Below are 26,618 nucleotides of genomic sequence, written 5' to 3' on the forward strand. Positions count from 1 at the left end.
GGAAACAGAGAGGAGTCTGCCACCCACTCCCCACAGTCCAGCTGTGTTATTATGTTGGAGAGACATGAACTGTACACATGCAATCATGTACACATACACAATTGTGCACTTTAGGTTCTTTTTGTTCCCATTTTGCCACAGAGGATTGATAAATTACTGTCAAATCATTCCAGTTCGCTGTAAAACGGAAATATGTGACTTAAATTTAGATTCTATCCACGAAATTCTGCACAATTTCTAAATCATATAAATGCAGGAAGCATTTCGTTAAAACACAGAGCACTCCTTCATGAGAGCCCATCCAAAGCTCCGAGTCAGGAACAGAAACCCACCTAAGAAAAAGCAATTTGTTAATGTTGCTCAGGAGGAGCTTTTACATCCAGCAACCCTCGAGCTCGCCGGAGCCCGGCGTCGGACAGTGGAGGCCTTACGAACGTTTCGCCAACAACCGTTACGCTCAGCGCCGTGTGAATGGCTATCTGTGTCGAGGAGGTTAGTATCAACACGGCTGCTTTTTAACTGAATGCATCCATCACACTGGTCAGGCTGACACAGTGGAGCTCTGTGTGCGAAGTGTGGCAGGTTTAAAAACACACAAGTCCTCCTTATAGTCGCTGCTGGTAGGAAACCCTGTGAACTGTACGAACGCACTGTCTTTGAACGAGATCGAGGAAGGAGTGTGTGCGCCTGGAAGGTGTTGATACACAGCTTATAATGGTATAAAAGACTGGTTTAAACTGCAGTTTATAGTAAGTGAGGGCAAGAGCGAATCAGAAATTGCTTTCAGTAACAGAAAGTCTTAAGAAATAAGCTGCTGATTATTATGTGTCACTCTGTGTGACTACGAAGAGGTCATATTAAAATTCTGTTAATATCTGAACTTTTTGTGTCACTTGCGTTCTATTTTCTTGCATTTTCCAATATTAAACTCATATATTTAGTATGGATCCAGAGACACGGACAACAGCGTAGATGTAGTGAAAGCTTAGTCTGTAAAATCTCACCTAGGATCTTGCTGATGTTGGAGTTGTGCATATCGGGGAAGGTCTGCAGGATCTTCCTCCTCTCGTCTTTGGCCCACACCATGAAGGCGTTCATGGGCCTCTTGATGTGGGGCTCGCTGTTGTTCCTGCCTCGCGCCTCCCTGAACACTCGCGCCTCCGTGATATTACTCCCTGTGTGGCACAAAGGAATGACGCCTCATTGACACATTCATCTTGCAGGTTATTGAACTGATGAGGAGCCCTTCCCGCCTCCCTTCCCTCCTCAGGAGAGGATGTGTAACAAAAGTATAACAAATGTCTGATGGAGGTCTTGCTGGGATCCCCTCAACACGCATGAACGATGCACGCTGTAGTCAGTTTGCATTCGCCTGATAGCATCTCAGTGCCTATAGTCCTGTGTTTACTCCTCTCGTTCTAAACTAAACCACAATGAGCACTCCTCCACTCCTCATCGCCTGTAAACAGTGGTGCTTTATGACTAACAGGTGGGTTTGGAGAAAAAAAAGACCAAGTCAGTGTCCTCAAAGTGCATTCAGAGATGTTATCTGCTGATAATACCAGTGCATGAAGTCAGTTCTTGTTATGATTCATTAAAAATGAGAGAATTCTTATTTGCAGTCAACTTCATTGACCGTTAACTCCTTGTTGCCCGTTGCCTCCTGCTTGTGTTTGCATACTTGGGATCTTGTGTCACAAACACAGGAGAGAATTTAGCGTCTTGTCATGTACTTGCAGGAATAATAACAGTGTAAAATCTTTCAAGAGAGTAAAATGTTGACATTGAACACACTGTTTAGCTGTTGAGGCTGTCCTTCACCGTGGCTTCCTGAGGAGCACAATAAATATTTGTACTCACTGAATACCTGCATGTTCTGGCTTTCTGCAAGATGCCTTCTTCATTGTGGAGCTCTGAGATGTGAGACCCCCACAAACGGGGCCTCTTCTATGTGGGGCCCACAGAGTTAAGGGTCACTGGTATCAATTTAGTCTGAACAGGATGTGACTGCTTCTAACTTACTCTGCCTCTCAAGACAACTCCTTTAATGTCCCTCTAGAATTGCATTCTTTCTCATGTCTTTTATGCATCTGCATACATTTCTGAACTACCATGATTATAAGTAAGCAAAAACGAGGAGGTCAAAAGTCATAAGATGGTTAAATCTAATCAAATTCAACAAACCAGGAGCAGAGCGTTAAAGAAAGAGGGCCAAGGGAAGAGGAATCAGGCAAGAAACCAGCACACAGATGAGCAGTGGAGCTACGCACCGTCCAGGTCTTCTGGTCTCGTCAGGTCAATGACTCGATGGACCATCTTCCCGGCATCCTCTCCGAGCTTCCCCAGGTGCTGGCTCAGCGTCTCATAGTGCAGCCGCTCCTGTAACACACAAGGAGAGGTATGAAAGGTTATTTGAAGTAAGTTGTAAATATGACGCGGCTGCAGCATCGCTGAAGTTGCCAAAAAAAAAAAAAGTTTTCAAGCCGTGTTCAGTTCTTACTACTTAATGTCTGGACTAAGACCTCGTCCATGCCTGGCATCCTTTAAATTGGGTCACTAGGGATGAGACTTTGATGGTAATGACAATAAAACTAATTGCTGGGTTGAGTTGGCACAGAGGAATGTCCAGCCCCTGAAAACTGGGCACTTCATCTGGATGCGGCTTTACTACTTTCTTTACAGTTATCTGAGGGAAATGAGTCATGATGCTGGTTACGCAATAAACTAATAGACAAGTCACGGCCTCTTCAAGCCCATGCTAATCAACAGTGTCTCACTCAGCCTCCCATCATCATGCGCTCCCTCTGATTCTGCCTTCTGCCTGCCTCTCCACTTCTGAGACAAATAACTTCTACGAGCAGCCCGCCTCGGGGCCTTCCAGCTAAAATTACCCAACCACGCTCCCAAACTGTGGTGGAAAACATCGAACCCTCCGCGCCGCTACCGCACAGCTACACTCCTCCTCTTCTCTTCTCCCCGGCCTCCCCTCCCTCCCTTCCTTCCTCTCGGCTCTCCTCCTTTTTCTGGTGACAGAGGCATTTTGTTTGACGCAAGGAATGGTTGCCGGGTGAAGTCATGCCGCGGTAGCCGCTGGCAGAGTTGGTGGAACTTAGGGGCCAGCGTGTATGTGTTCATCTGTGTGTGTTCGTATGTGTGTGTGTGTGTATGTGTGTGTGTGTTTATAGATGAGGAGTCGGCGCGGGCCAATGTCAGCACTACGGCAGGGCTGTAATCAGGCCCACCACAGAACATGTGCCTGGGCAGTGCCATGCTCACCGCAGGAAGCAACCGCCTAACAAAGGACTAAAGAAAAGAGAGAAAGATGGAGAGACAGAGAGATAGAGAGAGCAAAAGAAGGAGGAAGAGGAGTGGAATGGAAAACTAGTGCAGAGACAAGAATAAGGCCTCCAGTCCACTGAGGAGCTCTTTGTGATCTTGTAATGCTAAACAATAGCCTGGGAAAAGTGGCCGTGGCTCATGGTGATGCTTTCAGACTAGTGGAAGTCGACCTCTGCTGCTTTAGCGCTAAAAGCTAGCGCAGATTTGTCGTTCTCACAACGATGCTAAACATGGCTGCTTTGCAATATTCTATCAGATGCTCTGATGAGAATAATTTCTAAACATCCTACGCAGTTGGAGACGTACGAATGTTGCTGGTAAATGGGAGGAGACCGATGGAAAACTAATGCACAGTAGAGTTAGGCTTTTGGAAAATGGACCGGGACAGCATCAATAGAGGTAGACTGATCCAAAGTGCAGATTAACAGCAGACCTGGGTCAAAATTTGCAAATACTCCATGCGGTTGGTCTACTTTTGGTCTACTTGAAAGCTCTTGTGGCAAATGCAATAAGGAGCTGTCTTTGCTTTGTTTAGGCAAGATTGAAATAGGTTTGGCTGGCGCGCCTGCTGGTTTGATACTGGACTGCTGCCTTTTGGAGCAGCATTATAGACTTTTTTCAAAACTTTCTCTTTCATGAGACTCCGTTTATTTTGTGTACACTATTGGATCGAATGCTTTTGTTTTAGACTCTTCATCACAGAGCAATTACCTGGTTAAAAACGTTCACTGTCAGCACTTCTGGAGTGATGCTCTGGCAATTACATTGAAAAGGAAGCAAAGTGAACCCACCAATCACCTGTTTGATATTGCATTACTGTTTCAGCCAGGCCTGAATTAGAGCAAAAAGAGTCGCACTTGACTTCAAAGCCAACAAGCTAACTAACCAAGGACTTAATTAATAATCAAACACAAAGAAGGACACGTGCAAGGGCAAAGAAAACAGGAGAATGACGACTAATTAAAAATCTAAAAAAAAAACAAAAACCCACATTGAATCTGTACAAACAAGAAAACCCCTGAAACCAACCCCATCTGTGCTGCTGCAGTATGTTTAACACACCATTCACGGGGTCTTCAGTCCAATATTGCTGCTGAATGTATATTTCTGAATTTAAGAGACACCCGACTCTTTTTGTTCCGCCTGGTCTCTCCTCTTCTTGGCGTCTGCGTCTCTCCACTGTTGCTAGGGTAGCGCTCCAAACATTGTTTTTTTGTTTTTTTTTTTGTTTCTTTTTTTTTCATCCACACCGTATTGAGCTCATTACCACAGTTACAACTCGCCTACCGCCAGCACGGCGTGCCTCCAGCTGACCCGCAACCGTTTACCGTCTCCTCCTGGGCCAATCAAGTTTGGCAGCCTCCTCCGTCCCCCTCCCGGCGTTCCCTCTCTCTTCCTATTTTCTTCATCTTTCTTTCTCCCTTCTCCAGATTTTTCTGTGTGCCGATAGAGCTGTCAGTCAGCTCTGTTCTCCTTTTTTTTTCCTCCTCCCCTCCTTCTCCTTTTCACCATTCCTCCTATTCATAGCCCTTAACACCACCACCAGCCCTCCACCCCTTGAGGCTCCAGCCCCAAAGAAGTAGACACTCAACAGTCTATTTGCAGGTGCCAGACTCAGCTTTGTAGTATACATTATTATAATGTATATCATTCAGGCTTCAAATACAGCAACATTACGTCGACCTTTAATCAAGACTTGGAACTGTCTGAGCCGTCGGTTTCACAGGCTTGCTTCCTACAAAGACCAAAATCACCAGCAGAGCCAATATAAACTTCTATACAACCATTTCCTCCCTCCTCGCCTCCCTCCAGACTCCTTCTGCTCTACCAGCAGAAAGTGCAAGCACGCCGACCGACTTTATTAAAGAGGGCACAGACAAAAGACATTCCTCTATAATGGGCCAGATTAGATTAAAGACCCTAAAATTTAGAGATCTTGTGAATTTCAAAACTGTGCAAAAGTTTGGAATAAGTACTTGCTTAAAGTACACAAAACTTAGCCTGAGAGGGATGTGAATGTTAAAGAAACAAAGGAGGTCTGCTGAACACTATGTCAAACTTTTAAAGCAATTGACTGAACATTATAAAATTGTATGATTCATAAATAGAGTGAGGACAATGTAACTTCAGATCACTCTGACCTCTATCATACAAGCTCTAGTGTCACTTTTTGGTCATTAATATTTAGTTTTGTTCATTTATTTATTTTGTGAAGTTATTTATCTAATTTTACAAACCAAAATTAACCTTATTTCCGAGCCCACTTTGGCAGAGCTGCAGAGGGATCAGCTCACAGCTTCAGAGGAATCAGCAGGTTTCTGCACGTCAGCCCTTCGGTCAACTTAAATACTGTGAACGCCAACGCCATCATTCAATGCTTACAATTTAGAATCAGCTGTTGAGTGATCGTGTGCACGCCCAGCATCATCCGAAGTGAGACAACAGATCTGGAGCGATAAAAACACTTGGCGCTCCTTATAGATTTACCTGCTCCCAGTCTGCCGTCACCCACCACCTTCCCCTTCTATGGAAACAGGAAAAGCAGCCCCTCGTGGTTGAAAGCAGCGTATTATTTTTCTATCAGATTTCACATAAACTTTACCAAGTTCCTGTGCAAAGCTGTCACACATTTAAGATAACTTACCACGCACACTTCTGCATGTTATCACGTTATATTCTAATGAGTTAGAGCCCGAGTGAACAATCTAGCAGGGACACATGGTCGAGTTTCATGTTTTCATCCAAAACATGTCATGTGTTGAGTAATGTGCCAACCTCTCAAAAACTTGGTGTTTTCCTTTAAGTGGGCTAAGGGAGTGTTTTGTGGCTGTTTAGATGAAAAAAAAAAAAAAAATGCACACAGACTTTTATGCACACACACACACACACACACACACACACACATACACATGCACACAACCACACAGTCATACACAGTGGCTATTTCAGTGAGCTTTGGCAGCCGCAGGCCAGCTGGAAGCAACGTAAGCGTAAGGTGATACTCAACAATGCCACTAACTGGCCAGGCCTCTCGTCTGTACACCAGCTATAATGACATTAACATGGCCAAGGCCAGTCCAGAGCCAGGACACACACACACACACTCACACACACACAAAGGAGGCCAGGATCAGTTTCAGCTCTTAGGGAAACGTCTATGTCGTCTATGCTTGAAATGAATGCTGTGGGACAAAAATACACAAACAGAAAGCGAAATAAACACAAACACACACACACTCGGACGTCACTGCGACGGCTCCCTTTGAGTCGAATCAGCATCTGCAATAAATAGCTCAACATTACACTGAGATACCATTTACGGCAGTTGTCTCATTCCCTCCGAAGACGCCTAATGTGCTGTGTTAGTACAATGTCATAAAACAAAAAGGCTCGGGCACAGCCTCAAAGTTTCTGAGGGGAGGATTTGAGTAACAAATTTATTCGCCGAACAGAAAACAACACACAAATCCAAGGTAAAGAAAAAGAGCTGGTCTCGTTGCCTCCCGAGGTGGAGCGGGTGAGTCACACTCTCGCGATCCAGCAAGTTCCATCCATGAATTGTTTAAGACAGAGCAAAGCCTTTGAGCGCTTTCAAAAAAAAAAAAAACACACACACACACACAAAAAACTTCTCCGTCCCAAAGAAAAAATTATGCATTTAAAGCAAAGAGAAAGAGTCTTTGAGCTGCTGTTGTTAGGTAACGAATAACAAACTGACAACAAACACCACGGCGTGCTGTCGTCCTCGAACCGGAAACAATTACTTTGAGACTTTCCAAATGAGCTTTTTATTAGGAGGCATGGAGCTATAAACCAAATTACTGCATTGCTTTGGTTTTGTTCTTATAAAGTTGGAAAATATAGAGCTTGAGAGGCAGGGAGGGCTCTCCCTGCAACACACTCACCTTAATGTGTGATCATTTCAGAGTTAACTTTGTGCAAAAAGCTCTTTAAAAGCACAAACTTATTTGGGAACATCGGTTGGATTTTTCGCCAGACCTGCAGCAGACAACTCACATTAAATTTTAATCAACAATTTATTAGTTCAGGCTGTTGTGTATTTATATTTATGAGTTTCTCAGTGTTTACTAGTATAATGACTTATAAAAAAAATCAACTTGGGACTGAGGATAAGTACAGCGGAGATATATTTTGCCAGATTTTGGATGTTTTCCTCCTGAAGATGCAAAGCAAACAAGTCCAAAAAATTCAAAACAGCCTATCCTTGGAGTGCACCAATCATGACCTACTTGGGGTTGGTGGGTTCAAAGTCTCCACCCCTAAAATATTCATGAGTTCCTCTCCTCCTCCTTCTCCTCATCCCTGCAAGCAACATGGGATCAATTGCGCGGGAGACCCGGTCTAATCATGTTTCCTATTTTACTGAATGTCTGATCCCTGGAATCTATGATTGGCTGATCAGACTGATTGAAGATGTTTTGGAATATGGATTTCCCTCTGGACACGAGATCCTGGTACAAAGGCCCTGTCTCCTCCAGCCCAAGGGGGAGAGATGAGCGGGGGGGCATGAGGTGAGCAAGGAGGGGGGAGGTCCCTTCCCTGAGAAAGGCCCTTTAATTGGGCTAAAACCCTGAGGCCGGGATCCCCCCTCCAGGGCAAGTGGAGAGCTGGACTCCATTATACACACACACACACACACACACACACACACACACACACACACACACACTAATGTTAACACCATCTCTTCTGCAAAAAAACACCCACTCAGTCTCAGTCAAAGCAGGCACACAAACACACACACATGCGCACACACACGCCAAAACCATCACTTGTCATTGGCCCAGCTGCTCCCTCTTCAAAGCTGTTGGCTTCTGGGTGGCCGTGGAGATGAGAGGAGAAAAGAGAAGTCCTCTAGAGCTGCGGGCCGAGCCAAACAACACCAAATATCATCCATGAATATTCTTCAGACTCATGCAGGAGCTGAGCTGAAACCTTGAACACTCGGCCAAAGACGTACTGGAGAAAATGTAACACAGGAGCGAGGAGTTTGGAGATTTATCGGCGTGTGCGTGAAGGAGCAGGAGAGAATAGTGATCTGGGCGCTGTATAGGGAGAAGTACAAAATAGATCCTCTCCCTTTTCTCCTCAGCACATCTGTTACTGAAGGACAAGTAGGGATATCACATTGTAAAAAATACTCCTTTACAAGTAAAAGTCCTGCATTCAAACGTTTACTGATATGTAAAAGATGTAAAAAGAGTGAGCTGCTAAATCGTTGCTCAGGTATATGGGATTAAGAGGGGGGTGAAAAAAGGTGTTTGAATTAACAATCTCTGAATTCAAGAAGGCTGAATTTTAGCAATAGTTTTTGTAACTGCATGCTTTGAGTGTTTTTTTTGTGTGTGCTTTTACTTTGAAATTTCTGAGTTGGAGGTACAGCTTCCTCTGAAGGCAGGTCAATAAAAACATCCCTGGCCTCGGCAGCCCACATGCCTTGGGCAAGATACTGAACCCCAAAAGTGCCCCCGATGCTGCGCCATCGGCGTGTGACTTCATATGTACGTCGCTTTGGATAAAAGCGTTTGCCAAATGAATAACTGTAAATGTAACGTGCACAGCTTTTTACAGTTTTATCTGGTCCAGGTGGAGCTACTTTTCCTTTTTTAATCCCTAATATGCATCCTATGTTAAACGCTGATCATATGTTCTCTATGTAAAGTCTTTATGGTAACTGTAGCTGAGAAATGAAAGTGCAAAGTAGCATAAAATGGCAATTCTCCAGCGACCACAAAATTCATAAGAGTGGAGTACTGTCACTCTCCTCCGCTGCCTGCTGATGTGTGTCACATGCACTGAACATTATGTCCGTTCTTGCATTTGTCTAGTTCATGTGGATGTGTGCACGCAAACCCATCAGCGTTTCAATCTGAATTCTTTCTTCACATGAAAGAAAATGCCTTTGAAAACTGCATTTAGACCATGTGATTCTTATAAACCTTATCAGCGAAGTGTGTCTTCTTATGCAGCCGCATGTGATCTGCCTGCCGCTCTAACCTTGTTGCCGTTGTTGAGGCTCATGCTGCTGAGGGCCGACAGTTTGGCCTCCAGACTCTGGTGTCCTGGCTGCTGCTGCTGCTGCTGCTGCTGGTGGAGCTGCTCCCTCTGGATCTGCTCCCTCATGCTCCTGGCCTCTTGGATGGCCTTCATCACCGCGTCCTGGTCCCCAAACAGCGCCGTGGAGTTGAGGCTGGACAGGATGTCTGGGAGGGGAGGGGGGGGAAGCAGAGAGGGACGAGTGTTTGTCACTTTGATTGGCCGGAGTGCGTGGCTTCAGTACAACTGGCCAGAGTTTATTCATCAACCTCAAGCTTTAATGACGACTGTAAATAGGGAACAACTGAAGTTTAAGTCAGAGAAAAACTAATATTATGTGGTCAAGTGGTTTGATCAGAGTTGACAACAGCCTGGCAACAATCCTGCAACTGTGATCAGAGTCTGATTCAGATGTTGCTGAGCTCTGATTGGCCTATTAATGTGTGTGACATCAGTTATTTTTTTTTTATTTTTTTAGCAAGAAAGCCACTTCAAGCTAATGAGAAGAGGACACAAATAAATCAATAAACGTTCGCTCTAACTTTGGCAGGAAGATGGTTCGTTAAAGGACACGTCGCATCCTTTCCATAACCTTAACCAAGCAGCTTTTAAGGTTTCACTGACATGAAAAATTCACTCAGTAGCTCTTGAGATAGACAGAGAGATAACCTTTGAGAAAAGTTCAGCACACCACCATCGTAAAATAGTTAAACTTTTGAACATTTATATACTATTAGTCTGCAGATTTCAAAGAGTTCATCTGGTAGCAACTACTTTCTAAATTTGCATGTTCAGTATTCTTTATTTATCAGTTTGTTGTGTCAGATGTCGAACTCAAACACCTGAACAACCCACTTTGTTGCATGTGCTTCAAACACCAGTAAGCTCTGAAAAATTCAGAATGGCTGCAGACAAATTCCTAGAAGCACTATTTGAACATCTGAATAAAAAAGGGATCTTTCCCGTCTTATTAGGGCAAAACGTTGCTGAAGTTGTTTTCCACATGTGTCTAAACATGACCGAAGCTCCGCCCTGTTTATGTACCGCGCTTCACACTCTTGAAGCCGATGCACATTTGAAGAATAAGAAAAAAATAAATAAATAAAAGGATGCCAAAGTTTCCGTCGCCCTCCTCGTTTAATTAGCAGACGAGTAGGAAGCCCTGTATGCTTGGGTGGCCGTTAAAACGGGCAAAAAATAACACAAGCGACGCGTCCTCAAAGCCACTCCAGAGGAGCTGGCAAAATTGTTTTCTGGGGGGATATAATGAGAGGGTTTAGATTGGCCTTAATAACAGATAGCAGAGGTAGGGGCATAAAAGGTCTAGCGCGGGCAGACAATGATGTGAGGAAGCTCTTAAAAACCAAATAACGTGTGCTGGGTTTCACTGCTTCCGCTGCCGGGGTTTTCATTGGGGCTAAATACAGGGCTTTGGACTCCTGTAAAACACAAACACACACACACCAACACACACACACACACACACAGGTCTCCTCGTGGGGTTGAGGTGTCTGCAGTCTATCAGACGCATGCGACGCTGCTCGGTTTGTCTGTGTGTGGCGGGGAGGAGGGTGGTGTTTGGGTGGGTGATGTTTTTGTTTTTCCGGTTGAGGGGAAGGCGCAGTTTTACACCGAGGACGTGTTTGCTCTGGATGGATGTACAGTGCAGATGTGAACAATACGGCGGTGTACGAGAGTGTGTGTGAGAGTGCGTGCATGTGTACATGTGTGTGATTCTTGGCTGGTTGAAGCAGCTTTCAGACCATGTGATTCCTGTTGAACATTTCAGTAAAGCCAAAGCTAATGCACTTCTTGTAGGTAGAACAGCATCCTGTCTACCCCCTGGTAAAGGAAACACTGGTGCTGGAGTGCATGCATGCATTTGTTTCCTACCCAGAGAGGTGTTTCTGCCCATGCTGGAGATGGGGCTCGGGATGCGGCCCTTCCCCATGCCTGTAGGGCTGGTCTTGTTTCCGGAGAACAGACTCTGTGTCGGGGACGTCGGCGAGCGAAGAGGCTCGGCTGTCTTGGGTCTGGCTGAGAGGTTCAGTGGCTGCGTGGATCCTTCCTCCTGTGAAGTTAGAACGGACGCATCCGTGTTAAACGGATCAGGATCAAAATGGAACTGAAAGTCAGTTAGTATGTGCTCCAGCTTCTAATCTGCGTTTTGTTTATTCTCCGTGGAGTTTTTGACCACTAGTAGTGCTCTGAAGCATGTTTTTAGGAGGGATCCTCATTTTGTTAGCATCTCACGTACAGACACAAGGATGCACATGCGCGAGGATGCGTGATGAGCAGGCCTGATGATGGTTTTCCATCTGATGGACATTTAGTGACAGCAATGCACCAAGAAAGGCAGCGATGCACCAACAAAGGCAAGGAAGAAGAAGACTGCTAGCTAGCTGACATGGATGTAAAGAATGTAGGTTTCAAATTACTTTGGAAATGTTCTATGAGGAAAAAAACAGCACATTCATTATCAAATATTGTGAGGCAGATTTTCTGTCCCAGTTTGTAAACCACTGGCTTCATCTGTCTTTTAAGAGTCAAACAAAACCTCCACCTGCTGGCTTGAAAGGTGGTTGGTTGCCTCGTTAGCAGACACACTCAGTCGGTGTTATGAAGGGTTCCAATAGTGAGTACAGTATGGAAACATGCATCGAAACGTCACGCGGCATCATCCATGTCTCCTTTGTCCATCCACTGGCACAGTATGAAGTTCACCAACAGCGCTAATGCTAAACACACTACTTGTGGAGAAGCTTGAGGTAATATAAAGTGTGACCGACACTGGCCGTAAAGCAAAATTTTGGCAAAATGATGTTTCTGCTGTGAAAATGGGTCACCATTGGAAGTGTAATTGACTGAATTTGGCTGCGGGTGGCACGCCAAAGTGCAGCGGGGTGGGGAGTTTGGAAGGCGCAGCACTACTGTTTGAGTGCGGTGAGCTCTGACGCCGGTCTATTGTGACGCCGGTTGCAGCTGTGCCCCACACACACACATGGCTTCCATTAGTGCCTCGTCGTCGAGTAAAGATGAGGCGTGCGCTCTCTCCAGTGAAGGGGTCTGGGCTCCTGCCAAACAGCAGCCAGCGCCAGTGTCAGTTTGTGTGTGTGTGTGTGTGTGTGTGTGTGTGTGTGTGTGTGTTTGTGTGCATCAGTGTCTGACTTTTAAATAAGCTGCTTCTAATTGACGGTGAAAAGTACGGGGCCATGCGCAGATCCTCGTTTCAACAACTTCCAAATTTCCAGCCTCTCACTTTTACTTGAACTGATCATTATCATTATTATTCTTGTGTGTTTTCCGGTCGTACATATTCCAAACTCTCTCTTTCCTTTGTCTTATTATGATGTCTGTTACTTTATGCACCACAGACCCTTTTTTTTACCCATACATCACTGTTTATTGCATGCAGGCAGCTTTTCTTCACGGTCCTGTTGTCTTTGCCTCCTTCCTGCTTGTTGCTTCATCAACCCATCTCCTTAATTGCAACATTACCAATCTCAACAGCTTTGCCATTCCAAATAAACCATTTTCCAACACTTGCAGCGATGGACTCACCTTAATCTGAGCGACAGGACTGGAGGCTCGCTTCTCGTTCTTCAGGGCGGAGGGGGAAAGGGGGCTGGAGGAGTTGGGAGCCTGCGGGAGGGGAGTCATCTTGGCTCCTGGCGAGATCTGCATGCTTGCCAGCTGGGCGGCATACAGCTGCTGCAAAAAGGGAAGAAACCAGCAAAACCGACAGGCTATTAACATCGCTCGCCAGCAGCTAGTCAGTGGCTTTCCTCTTTCATTCTCTCTCCTCTCTTCTTCTGTCCCCCCCGACAACCTTGATCCTGTTGTGGGTTTTTTTTTTTTTTTTTTTTTGCTATATCCTCTCTCTGGTGCTGCCTGCATCTTCTGAGGTTTGATGGGTGTGTGTCTGAGCCAAACACACACAGGACTCATATGGAAACAAAGTGTGCATGCATGCACTCACACACACACACACACACACACACACACACACACACACACACACATACCTAGACCTGAAGACAGGAGTGTCACGCGCAAACGGAAAATTTGTTTAAGGGGCTGAGTATTTATCAGGGAGGCGCTCCAGCGAAACGTTTTTACTTTAAATTATCTACGATCCATCTCTGACCCTTATTCTTTCAACAGATGCCGGGAGCAGCTTTTATATCGATTTGCATCTAGAAATAAATCCAAACAATAGCTAAAGAAACATTTGAATGCTTCGCTTGAATCCTTCCTTCTATCCAAAATTGGATATCTAATACTTTGTTCTGCACAAAAAAGCGAGTGTAAGTATGGAAATCATCTTTTAAACAATGCCTGGCTCAGTATTACTAACAATAGAAGGCTGCCTTTCTTTATACCCCCCCCCCAAAAAAAAATTGAGAAAGTGAACCACAATGGAAATAAGCCACAAGGCTGTTTTTGTTATCCTGACTATTTAACCTTTTTTGAAAGTCTTGGCTTTCACAACGGAGCTGTAATTTTAAAGTGCAACAGTCAAATAAAATCAAATCAAATTAGGATTGCAAACAATACTTTATGAGTCTCAAAAAACACTTGAGACTAATCTTGTCACATATGGTTAGTCCGTGCATTAACAGTTCAGACAATTGAGTTTCGTCTCCATCTTTAATCCCAAAGACAATAGTGCACAATCATGTTTAAGTAGGTGTAGTCATACTGCAATTACATCTTGGGCACGAGTCAATTGAAAAACACTTGAAAATATTGTAAAAATAATAAGAAAAAAAACTTAAAAAAAAAGACTTGGAAAGTATAAGACATCTGCCTTTAGGGTTGGACGAAAACTTAAAAAAAAAAGTACCGATTTTCCATCCAACGAAAATCAAAGAGTCAAATACTCAGCCCACAGTCCAGGGTCTTCTAAATCAAAGCTAGCTGGCCAGACAAACCGCTGCCTGTAACCACTGTCAACCCCTGTCTAAATGCATTGGAGTGTGAGTGCTGGAGTATCAAAGAGCCTGTCCTCAGGAAAACCACCCAGACGTGGCTGGCCTTCACTTAAGACTCCCTCCTCTCGATCTTTCGTTTCTGCTTTCCTCTCATTTTTCCTCACTCTCACCTCATCTATACTCCCCCCCTCCTTCTACGTTCCCGTCTCACTTTTGTCCTCCTGTCGTTTGATCTCCCTCGGACTCTCCCCCTTTTTCTTTTGTTTTGTTCCCTGATCTCGCTCCATATCTCCATCTCTGCTTCTTGCTCTCTCTGTTTTTTGCTCTCTGCCCCCTCAGCCTAAACGGCCCCCAGTGTTGTGAGATCTGATTTCCCTGTAGTCAAAACTGCAAAGCCTCCTGGGACCAGAGATCCAAAAGCAAAGAGTGAGCGATAGAGGAATAGAGAGAGGGGGATAGAGAGTGTTGCGCCGCAGACACACGAGACCACCGTCGCTTCACCGCTGAAGCGCCAGGCTCAGCGGTTGGGGCCAGAGAAATTGGCTGGCCCTCTTTCCACTTCTCTCGGAGCGATATTAAACACAAACAGAAGGGGCCTCGCCGTTGAAACAAAGCCCTGATGTCACGCCGCTTATTTTCCTTGGAAGGCACCGGGAGTGCTCGGGCCAACCCCTGGCGATATGAGATCCCTGTAAGAATGTGCCTTGAATGGCTGGTGGTGAGGCCTCTCGCGTCAATCAAGCCGACCGCAGAGTTACTTCTGGTGATGCCTGATATTCTTACAGCTCCTGGGGGAGCACACACACGAGTCTTTGAGGTAAAACACACAGGATCTCACACCCGCGCCGGCTTGTGTGCAAAACACACCCGCTGCTATTGTGCTGTTAGCAGCGATTCGGTCAGCAGTTCCGAATACGAAGAGGGAACTGTTGAACAAACAAAAGGTTGAGAGCAAGAGCTCTTACCTTATTTTTTCTCTGTTTCTCAAAGACACTCTGAGATTGATTGGTGACCGGGGAGGCCAATGTGCAGCGTAAACAACCCCAACTAGAGCTCTCGCCATTCAGTCAAACCCCGAGGGAAGACAATTTCCTAAATTACAAATTGACAAAGAGGGCCTCCAGCCACGCCACAGCTGTCCAGACTATCTGACTGGCTTTTGGACGTTAGTGCTAATTTGACTAAAATCCAAATGATTAGTCATTTTTGACCCTCCTGATCATCAGCAGGTTTTTTAGTAGCCTTGGCCTACTTCTGCATAATCCCTAAGCAGAGGGAAGGTGATGTTGTTGTGGTCTGGTTGTGGGCAGCGCCGTCTGACTCTGACTGCCAACAGCCTCGTCTGAGCTCAGACCGGCCTGTCCCATTAGGACTGAGTGGAGAATCCCTTTAGCTGGCCTCTTTTAGTGTCGAGCTGCTATCGATCTCAGGAGTACACAAAACAAATGAGGTTTTGTCTTTTTCAGCAGGTTTGCCGGGGGAGAAGGAGGAGGAGGAGGAGGAAGAGATTGAAATGGATCGACTGCCACTGAGCTGGCCCACACAGACGACGGAGGTTAGTCGTGTCCAAGACAGTGAAAGAGATACACAGAGAGGCGAGCTGCATAAAGACAGCCATTATCTCACGTCCAGCTCTCTTTTACGGAACAGATGCTACAATTTTTAACTCGAGACAAACCACCGATCATGACTCCGGGGCACAAAACTTTGTTCCTCGCCATTGTCTGAAATAAGCGGAGCATCGAGACAGACAGCGAGAAAAGTCTTATGATTTCAGCAAGAATGTCTGCTAAGCAACTGTATTTCACTCGCATTAGCCGCGACAAAGGGGGCCTTTCTTCAGCAGGAATCCACTGTTTGTGAAGGGGTCTGCTCTGAGACTCTGGAAACAATTGGCCCGATCAAGTTCCCACGCCAATAGCACAACATTTGTGCTATCAAAATTGTCAGATCATAATGAGTCAGCAGGGCACAACAGGGCAGCTTTCACCAAATGTTTCTGTCGTCCTGCTTGTGATTTGATAGGTTTCTTCACTTCATGAAGGTATCAAACACAGGAAATGATCTGTTACTTTCTGAACCTTTCCTTCTCCTCCAGAGATTTGGAGAAACATCTTGTTCCTTGTGCAGGTTTATTTTCACTGCCTGAGAATATGTCCTGTCTGCATGCCAGCTTATGCCCGCTTGACCATCGGTGCCAGCCAGCTGTCTGAAGGCATGCTACAGGGCAGGACTGCGAAACATCTGGAGGAGTCTAGCTAGAACATCTGTCCATCCTGTACTGAGCACAGAGCTGGCATTAAAAGTGTTTGATGCCAGCTGGTGTGTACTTGACTACAGTATGTAGCAGAGGAGAGTGCTAACGCAGAACTAACATGGAGTAATTGTGTGTTTACAATGCTTTTTACGGACTGATGCACAGTTTCACACACTGGAGTTAAGGCCATTGTGAAGTAAAGTATAACTGAGACTAATAACTACAAAACACTCAAAAAGAGACAAGATCTCAGCGTGTGCACTGGACTAAGATATCACCAACGCCTTCACTGTAGTGGTTTATTCAAATCCCAACAGTCTGACTCACCAAAGGCACAATGGAAAAACAGGTTTTATTGATTACGAATGATGATTAATGACACACTAATGCATGCAACTACATAAATTAAACCGTATGTTTACCTCATCCTATAATGCATTCGATTTCGTATATGTAAGTGCTTGTCAGATACATTTTTCTTTTGTCTTTAACGAGTGAAAGAGCGTGTCTGGCTTCAGTTTACATGTTGCCAAACTGACAAACAGTCAAAGTGTCAAGGGCAGAGGCAAAGGCCGGAGACAGTTTTCATGCATGATACCGTAAATAAGTGATGAGCAGAGCAGCAAGAAGTTAGCAGAGGAATGTTAGGAAAGACTCCGGGTGGAAAACATCCATTCACAATAATTGTGAGAAAACGGATTTTCAATGCTGTCGTTGTCCCTCACCTCCCAAAGGCAGAGCCCAGAAAGAAAGCAGAGCCGGAGCTGAGAAAGAGAGAGAGCCACTGTGGCACTACAGCGTAACCACAATGGCTACATGCAGGCCAAAGGGCTTAAGATAGTGCAGGAAGTAGAGAAATAAAACAACTCCGTTTTGTTGTAAATCTCTCACAGCAGAATCACGTTAGTTTAGGGTTTCCTGCAGAAGTCTGCAGCAGGGGTGGATCGCCTAACCTGAAATAAAGAACTCTGCAAAAATTAGACGTTACACTGATTACACTTCAATAAACAAGCAGAGGTGCTGCAGCAAAGGACGCCTGTGAGGAGGAAAGCCATTGTTTTCCTACACTGTTTCACTGATCACAAGGCGAGATGCGTTAAGATCGTTTAGATTCTGATTGATCGCATCATATGTTAGCTGTATAGTAATTGTATATATAGTTAATATAAGGGGCTTTTTTTCAGTTGGGAAAAGCAAAAGCTCAATCACTAACAAACGTCCTGAGGGAAACCCTGTGGTCGTCAAGCTTTCACTCAAACAAGCAGCTCACACTGGCAGCAAAAGATGCAACCGACACATGATACATGTCGACACCGTATACAGAGGTTAAGTGTTGATTCAAGATGCCGAATCACATTAACTTCACAAAGTAAGCTTTTATTACAGGGCTGTTAGGCTGGGTAGCAGCACACCGTGCAGGTGTTTTTATTGTGTCCATCCCAAGCACCGGTGTACCGTGGCACAAAGAGCGCTACCGGCAAATTTTTTGAGATGAAGATACATAACTAAACAAGCACAGCTCATAAATCTCATCGTGATTGCTTTTGGCGTAGGCATTGTTGTCAAAACAATGTCCAAACATGTGCTGGAAGCCAGCGCCTCCGTCTCAGAATTCCTCAGATAATCACCCTTTTTTTCCCCTTCTCTCATAAACACTTCCCCACGCTCTCTGTCTTCCTCCCTTTCTCCGTCTCCTACTAGATTTCAGACAACGCCGTGATGAGAAGCTTCCTCTTTCATTCAGGTTCCTCTCTGCCTCTCATTCTCCACGTCTCAGGCAGTGTTTAAATGTGAATGAGTTTGCATCTCCGACATCATTCATCCTCTTACCTCTCACTCTTGTGAGAGGTAAGAGACTCTTTTGATCATTTCAAAGCCAGGAGTGGAGATAGGCTGCGCCGAGGCTCCGATCCCCTCAGCGCAGCACGGCGCTTTGCTAAGTCAATAGCGGCTAATGAGGGCCTCGATAAGCGAAAACCACAATTCAAATTGAATAAACTGAGATAAGGATTCTTGTAACATCCAAAAGCCATGCTATGGTAATGACTGACATGATGAAGCAATATTGTTTGCCAGTGAAAAAGCTTTTGAGGGCTTTTGTTCTTTCCACTGATAGTAGGTGCAGCAGGAGGGGTGGCGGGGTCGTGCTGAGAAACTCCAAACCGCCTTTAGGGAGTCGCGATTTCGTTTTTCTTTTCTTTTTTTTGCTTTTTGTTTCACTTTTTTTTCCTTTGCAAATACGTTCTATGATAACCATTATGGATAAGTGCTATTCTCAAACCACAGGTGTCAAGCGGCAATAAAATATTTGATGAATTGCCCGGGCCAGGTGTTGTGCTGGTGGGGCGGAATTCCTCTGTGATTCATCATAACAGCTTTTGTCTGACACAACTGACAGGCAGCAGAGAAGCGGGCTAGCATGTTCGCGTCAGCCTATAGAGCTTCATCCTTAACCAATGCGACATGTCGTTTAATTGAAGAAATGTTAGCGCCATTCAAAGCGAGGCTGTGACGATTAATGCATGCTGGGCCTCCTCCAGCTTCCATTCGTATTCTCCCACTCCTTCGCGCATCATTTTTGCTCTTATGGATGTTTTTTGGGCGTATTTATGAACATATACTGCAACACGGAGCAGCTGAGCATGTTGTTGGTGTTAGCTGCGCAAAGAACCAAAGTCAGGAAATAACAATGGCAGCAGGCAAATTACCATTTTGGTGGCAACTTTATTTTTCATTCTCGCAGCATATGGAAGATAAACCTTCCGTCAGCTTAACCGCCCAGTCACGATTATCACTTCTCCCGTGAAATAGCTGCTTTTTTCTCAGTTGAAATCTTTCATAGCAGTCTTGGCCTCTTAGATCTCGTATGCACAATATAAAAGGTTTCATGCACCACGTATAGATTAAATCACGATTGTGCTGTTCGAGTGGAATGGAGAGCAATGGATGTGCAATGGATCGGAAGCATACAAAGCGTTTTCATGAAATAAAATGCTGCAGGTATTTTGGCCCACTTGAACTCAGGGCGAGGTTAGAACAAGTAGGAGTTTTATTCAGTTTGCCAAAGCTCCTTATCTTGAATGTCTTTTCTCCTTATCAACTCGAGTCTGTGCTATTGTCTTGGGCCCCTGGTTACACCCTCAGGATTAGAGTCTTTATGTACTTTCTGAGTGGACAAACCCTCACCGTCATATCTGTCTCTTTGTCCCCGCTGCTGCTCTGAAAGTTTCTGCTGCCGGTTGTTTATTTGGTTGTGAAACACTCCAGTTATCATCGTAGATATTGTGGAGGCACTTGTTTAGTTTGCTGGTTACAGTCTCCACCTCCAAAACGATGTAAACTCTTTTCTACATGTAGGAAAAGATAACGATGTGATAAGCTTTCAGTTTAAGCTGAAGCAATGAAACAATTTTGGTTGAAGACGGACTCAAGATTTAGCCGATTTGAGGTTTAGACACGGCTAAAGATGAAAAAAGTCACATGTTTCTTAGGTGAAAAGTTTTTTTCAGTTGCAAAATGAATCCAGGTGAAACTGAAGCATGTCTCATATGCAAATAGACACACACCCATTAACCTCCGCACCCTCACTTTTCACCACCTCGCTGTTTCTGCTCGTCTGCACAGTTACTCCCTCTTTCTGTGCAATTTCATTTTAAAGGCTGGTTCACCCCAATTACAAAAAAATGTGTCTTCTGACTCTTTAATTGGCAGCTATGCAGATAGTTTTGGTTTTGTTACGATATTGTGGTGATTTCTATGAAATTTCAGGACACCAGGTGTTTTCGTCTTACCTGCAGTTGTAACGGGCTGAGTCCAGATGCTGCTGCAGCTGCCATTGTAGATGGAATGAACTGCATGGGGTAATTCTCACCTGTTGGAAAAACAAAACATGTATGTAAAGAGAGGCGGGGGGAGGCAGAGCTCTGCACAAGAACTAACCTGCTCTTCACCTTCAGCCAGCCTCTGTCTCCTTCTCTCTGTCTCGCCTTTTGTCTCCTTCCCTGTTCCTCCGTTTGCTCTCATGTTTTTATTCATGACAAATGAAACACGAAGGGTCACGAGTGTTTTATTCGAAGGTTAATAATGCTTATTGTCGGTACACATGGGCGCTTGAGACCAGGGCGAGCAGAGTTCAAGTCCAGCGCTCCCTCATTGGGATGCACTCATAAATTCATATACGAGTACCGTGTATAACCCCTGCTGTTTGTCCCTAAAAGGCTTTCCATGTCCGAGCCTTTGTTGAAAACAGACCAAAGTCAAAGGAGAGCGTAGAATAATGGCTTTTTAATCCCTTTCTTCGTTTCTGCCTCTCTTTGCAGCCCCGTGGGAGCGTATGTGGATGCAGTAGGAATAAACATGGACTATTCTGTATGAAGTATGGAGGGTCAGTGGTGCGTGGCGTCGGGCGAGCACCTGGAGGAATGCCTGGAAGACAGGAATGTGTGAAGGACAAGCTGCGAGGAGGAAAGCAGGTGGTGCCGCCAATCCTGCAATAAGAAGGCTGTGTACTTGCAGCGTGAGTTTCTGCTTGTAAGTGTTTAGTTGCGCCTGCGAAATCCTCATGGATTGCTTAGACATGCAAAATGCACGCAGCTCCTCAAGTGTGTTCCTCGGAATGCATGAGATTTGTCTGTCTGCATTATCTTTAAGTGTACATTGTTGGGTCGGTGCGTACCAGGAGAACATCCTTGAGTGTGTGTGTGTGTGTGTGTGTGTGTGTGTGTGTGTGTGTGTGTGTGAAAGTGTGAAATTCCATGTTGCAGATGTGTTGTGCAACTGACATGCTTTCAGCACGCCATAAAAGAGACATTCCAGTCCTCGCTGTGTCCAATGTATTGTTCCTGACATGAACAAGCAGGGCTTGTAAATCTCTCCGCTCATTTCCAGAACATTCCTCACCTGACACACCTCATTAACATAGACTGGGATCCCAGTGTTTGTGTGTGTTGTGTTGTATGTGTGTGTGTGTGTGTGTGTGTGTGTGAGAGAGAGAGAGCGAGAGGCCCGATGTTTCTTTTATAGTTAAGAAGAACTGTCAAGAGCCGTAGAGCTTTTGTTTGAGGGGGGTGAATGTTTATCCAGAAAACATATATTTCCTTACCACTCGCTAGTGTTTAATCTAGTGTGTGTGTGCGTGTGTGTGTGTGTGTGTGTGTGTGTGTGTCTTAGTTTGTGTACCTGGCTTGTAGGACATGCCCGGTGGGAAGAGGAAGCCTTGCTGAGCGGCAGCGGCAGCAGCCAGAGACCGCTGGTCGTGAGGAAACACTGGGATCATCAGAGGAGGCATGTGACCCTGAACCTGAGAGAGAGAGAGAGAGAGAAGAGGCAGATGTTTGATGTCCTTCTGAAACATGTCGTAAAAAGAGGACAAGGTAACTAGGAACACCTTGACGAACACACAGTCCCTCTTATCTGTACAAATACTGCATACATGCAGAATAAACACACAGTGCAAAACCACCAGCGACCACGAAGAAGAGATGAGAAAAATGGAAGGACGAAAAGAGATAAGAGAGGGAAAAGAAGGAAATGCTTAAGAAGAGTCGTAAAGAGCGAAGGAAATAAGAAAAGAAGAATAAAGTTTGATTCAAAAATAGTGAATAAACGTAAAGAGGGGGGAAAATAGAGAAAAGACAAGCAGCAAACACTTGAAGATCTAAGTGATCAGCAGGGTTAAAGAACGGAGAGCGAACAACAAATAAAGACGTACGTTCTTGAGAGACAAGTGTAAAAATGTTCAACAAAACGCCTTTAAAACAACAGAGAGAAGTAACAGCTGCCTTTCATGTCGGCTTGAAAGGCTCTTAAAAACTGTGGGTTCGGCGGAGTTAAGGGACTGAGGGCTCGAGCGGAGCAGAGCATATCAAAGATGAGCCTGCGGGAATCTATTAAGGCTGGTTGTGCTTAACCACTGGACCGTCTCACCCTCTTCCCTTCCTCTCGCCCTTTATCTCGTCCTTTTTTCTCTGTCTCTTAAAGTGTGTCGTGTCTCTCCGTCTCGTTCTGTCTTTCTCTGCTTCTTTTTTCTTCCCTCTCGCTCGTTAAGCCCCCGTCTGAAAGTTAGACGGATTGTTCAAATGTGATAAAGGCGTTGAGACTGAAATGTGAATCAGGCGTACTTCAGTTATCCTTCGTATTTAATCCATGTTTAGTTGATCATCCTATCGTCTTGGCCTCTCTAAATCTCTATATTACTCAGTCATTTTCTTCCATTATCCTTTTCTTATTTCTGCTCTTCCTCCCCAGAAAAACATACGTAAAGGTCATCTGTGCGAGCAAGTTATTATTTACGTTTATTCTTCGGTGGCGACCTCTAGTGGCTGTAGTTATTGTGACAGGAGCAGAGGAGGAAGTCAGGTGTCGTAGTGTAAACAGCAAGAAAGCCTGCGTAAGGAGGGGGTGGGGCTGTTCACGCCTGTGTGAAAGCGAAGCTCAGTGTGGACTTACTTAGTTAAGCTACATCACACATGTCACAGTAACATACTTATCGAAAGTTTTGGTGCCTAAATCGAAGCAACTGTTTCCCATTGTCAACCAGGTGACGATGAAGGTCTGCTGCGCCCACTCTTTAATGTCTTGTTTTGGGAATCAAACTATTCAATCATTTACATTTAAGGACTTGCTGATTTCTTCTTTTTCTTTACTGCGTTGCTCTTTGAGATGAATGCTTGTTGACACCTCTCTTTCTTTCTTCGTTTCCCACCTTACCTCAGTTCAATGCCATCTACCTCCCATTCATCTCCTTTACTACCAGCTCATTAAGCACACTGACCCCTCCCATTGTCCTCCTGGGACACTTCATCATTAGAACTGAGATTTAACACAATCAGCATGTTGTGCTGTCACGGTTTTGTTTGTGGTAGTTTGTGGTAAGGAGGTTCAAAGAGCATCAGTCAATAGAAGGAGAGAGACGTGAACAGGACCATCCTTGACTTGTGTGTGTGTTTGCTGAAGAGCTGGAAAGATTAGTCGATCTATAAGGAGACCAACAGAAAACTGATGTACAGCATTTAGTGAGCGAAAGGCTTTCTCTTGTTCCAGCTGCTTTCCACCACTTTAAAAAATGATAAATTGACATGTTTATTTCTTCGGAGGGGAAATATTTTGTGAAATCACAGTGTTTGACTTCGTTAGGTTGTGGCTAAAACATCCAAAGAAAAGAGGACCAATGAGGACCTATCAGAGCTTTAGCCCTTGATATTCGGGACATCTTTGGTCATTTTTGGTTGGTCTTCACTTCATCAAAGGGCTGTTTGAAGCTTAAGACTTGGTCGAGGGTCAAGGTTGCAATTAGGCTCTGTGTGTGTGCGTATGTGTGTGTATGTGTGCGTGTGTTTGTTTGTGTGTGAGAGCATCGGGCATCTGTATTATCCACAGTCGTTGTTGAGTGAGCGTGCAGTTACATGTGTTCGTCACCTGACCAGGTCTTCCGACAATGTTGTTTAGGTCACACTCCAAAAAAGTGAGATAGCTTGGGAGGCCCTCCTCACACACACACACACACACACACACACACACACACACACACAGACAAGTGGTCTAACGTCTTGTGACACGAAGAAAAGTGAATAGAGAGAGAATAAAAACGAGTCTGTGTGTCCAAACGGCTAAAAAAAAAAGAAGAAGAAGAAGAAGAGAGAAGTGGGGGGGGTGGGGGGTGGATGTTATAGAGTGGGACAAAATGCTCCCATTCATTGTATTCCTCTGGGAACACTGGGACTGACTGGGGCTGCTTCACTAGTGCAAACACACAAAGATCTTCTTTTACTGAGGGGAGGGGGGTCGAGGGATGAATGGACTGGGGAAGGTGCTGCTGCGGGGGCCCTGCTCTGCTCAGCCCCTAAGAAAACACAAGGCCCCCTTCCTCTAACTGCCCACCAGACACATGGACATACACACCTAGGCACAAGGAACATGTGTACACGCGCACACACACACTCAGAATTAATGGTCCTCTTGTGTGCGGGCAGCAGGGTTAGGGGGCAGCGAGTGCGTATGAGCTGCGTCTGTATGCTGCCGTGTTCGAGACGGAGAGAAGAGAAAGAAAGAAATGGAGTTGTCTGCTTGTGCGGTTGGCAGGTATGCGCACATGTGGACGGGATTGAGCGGGTCCCTTCATTTTGTCCATCTCCTCCTTTCAGGTAACAATCCGCAAGTTCATACAGGTAAATCGTGCTTTGTGGCCCAATGAAAAAAATGAAGACATAAGATATTTGTCATTATAATGAAAGATGAAAGAAAAAAGAAGAAATTGTATATGTAATTATTAGTACTGATTCTGCATTGGCTGATGTGAAAACGGCTAGCCAAGAGTTAGCTGTTTTTAGCAACTTTTAGCCATTTTTGGCTCTTTGTTTTCACTCTCCAACCTGCACATAAACTGTGCCGCTGAATACTGTTGCTCTCGTGCAAGACAGTCGGCAACTTTTTCCAGCAAACAAGCTCAAACAAGGCAAGTACACAACCTGCTTAGCTTTAAACATTTAGAGATGAAGGAACACTTGACAAGAGGCTGCTGAAGAAAGCACCTATATAGCTAAACACATGACTCCAGTGGTATGTGCACATCGGCTGATGTCTAAGAAGCAAATGTTTGCTAACGTATTAGCCATAATTAACTCGCTAGGCTAACTGCACACAAGGGATGAGTTCGCTTAGTTTGTTGCAGTGTCCCTCTGCCCCCTAGTGGTCAGACTCTACTGAATGCAGCTTTAAGAATATATTGCTCAGTTGTTCTTTCACCATCTTGCTACACTCATGTAAGCACAATGATGCCAGAGGTGATTTTAATTGAAGCACACAGAATTACCGTATACTTATAGCATTTTTCTATAGGCTAGCACACAGGTTAATACACTGGAGCGAGGGCCATTGTGAAGTCAAGAGTTAGCCATTCTCCATAGCTGATGAGTCCAATCGACGTTATGGACCCTGCATGGCTTTCCGAGTCATTGTGTCGGAGGCTGTATGTGCTGACGTAGGAGCTGCCTGTTTATATAACGGCCATTTGCCTGCTCCATTAGCTCTTATGCATGTGTGTGAGTGTGTATTTGTGTGTGTGTGTGTGATTATTGTGTGCGCCTGTTTGTCTTAACACAGGTTTAGCAACCCGACGTCAGCGCTTTATTGACAGGAGAGCAGCTTCCAGCTTTGATTCAGACTAACAGTGGTGAAAGACAGCATTTAGAGAAGCGAGGAAGACACTGTGAAGCAGCTCGTCTGCAAGACTTTTCAATCTATCATGAATCATAAATAAATGTTCCCTTTTCCTTTGCTATAATTCACTGCATTTGAAACTCCTTTGAAACCACAAAAGGCCAGTTCTGTGTCAAGAGCTCAGATTTTGAATGTTCCTGAAAAGTTTCTTTTATTAAGTGACAACGTAAATAACAAGAAAAGTGGGCTCAACAGGGGGCAGCACACTGTCACCATGGATCAGGCATCACGCACAGAAGAAAATAACACAACACGATGAAACTGAAAAGTAAAAACAAAAAGAAAACAACGCTCGGGGGACGAGAACTCCACAGAGAGAAGAGGAGGAGGGCAGGCGAAGGAGGAGACAGAGGAGTTATAAACGAAGACCAGAGGGAAGGAGGAGGAGGAGGAGGAGGAGTGTGGCTTTGCAGTCATTAATTAGCCTGTTAGCTAGGGCCCGGGCGGTGCGGTTAGGGCCTGTGCCTTTGTGGGCCCGAAGGAAATGGGCCACATATGAGAGCCATTATAGGAACTGACTTAACAAAGACACATGCCTGTCAGCCACCAGGCTGGGCTGGGTCGCTCTGCCTACGGCACACAAAGGGCGCACCACCACCACCACCGTGTGCGCAAGCATGCGTGTGTGCCTACACCATGTCTGCATGTGCATGTGCGCTTCTTAGGCGAGTGTGTGTGCGCGCCAGGGAAAGATATATAAACTGTCCACATGTGTGTGTTTATGCGGCGATATCATCTGTCTCTACTTTCAGTTAATATCTGACAACTGTTTATGTCTAAGTACATATATGTGTGTGCGCTTGCATGCGCGTGTG

General features: G+C 45.1%; 1 protein-coding gene across 2 annotated transcripts in view; it reads right to left on the reverse strand.

The window, feature by feature from the left end:
* The window catches only part of LOC143322527 (transcription factor SOX-6-like), a 102,228-nt gene that overhangs the window by 3,990 nt on the left and 71,620 nt on the right, over positions 1–26,618 (reverse strand). For both annotated transcript variants that reach the window (XM_076733769.1, XM_076733768.1), the window contains 7 exons: positions 21,766–21,886; positions 20,379–20,458; positions 12,958–13,107; positions 11,290–11,467; positions 9,358–9,563; positions 2,271–2,379; positions 1,005–1,175 (listed from right to left, as the gene is read on the reverse strand). In XM_076733769.1, coding sequence (XP_076589884.1) covers positions 1,005–1,175; positions 2,271–2,379; positions 9,358–9,563; positions 11,290–11,467; positions 12,958–13,107; positions 20,379–20,458; positions 21,766–21,886 — 1,015 coding nt within the window. The remainder of the gene's footprint in view (positions 1–1,004; positions 1,176–2,270; positions 2,380–9,357; positions 9,564–11,289; positions 11,468–12,957; positions 13,108–20,378; positions 20,459–21,765; positions 21,887–26,618) is intronic.

This window comes from Chaetodon auriga, chromosome 6 (assembly GCF_051107435.1).
Source record: "Chaetodon auriga isolate fChaAug3 chromosome 6, fChaAug3.hap1, whole genome shotgun sequence".
Taxonomy (NCBI): domain Eukaryota; kingdom Metazoa; phylum Chordata; class Actinopteri; order Chaetodontiformes; family Chaetodontidae; genus Chaetodon; species Chaetodon auriga.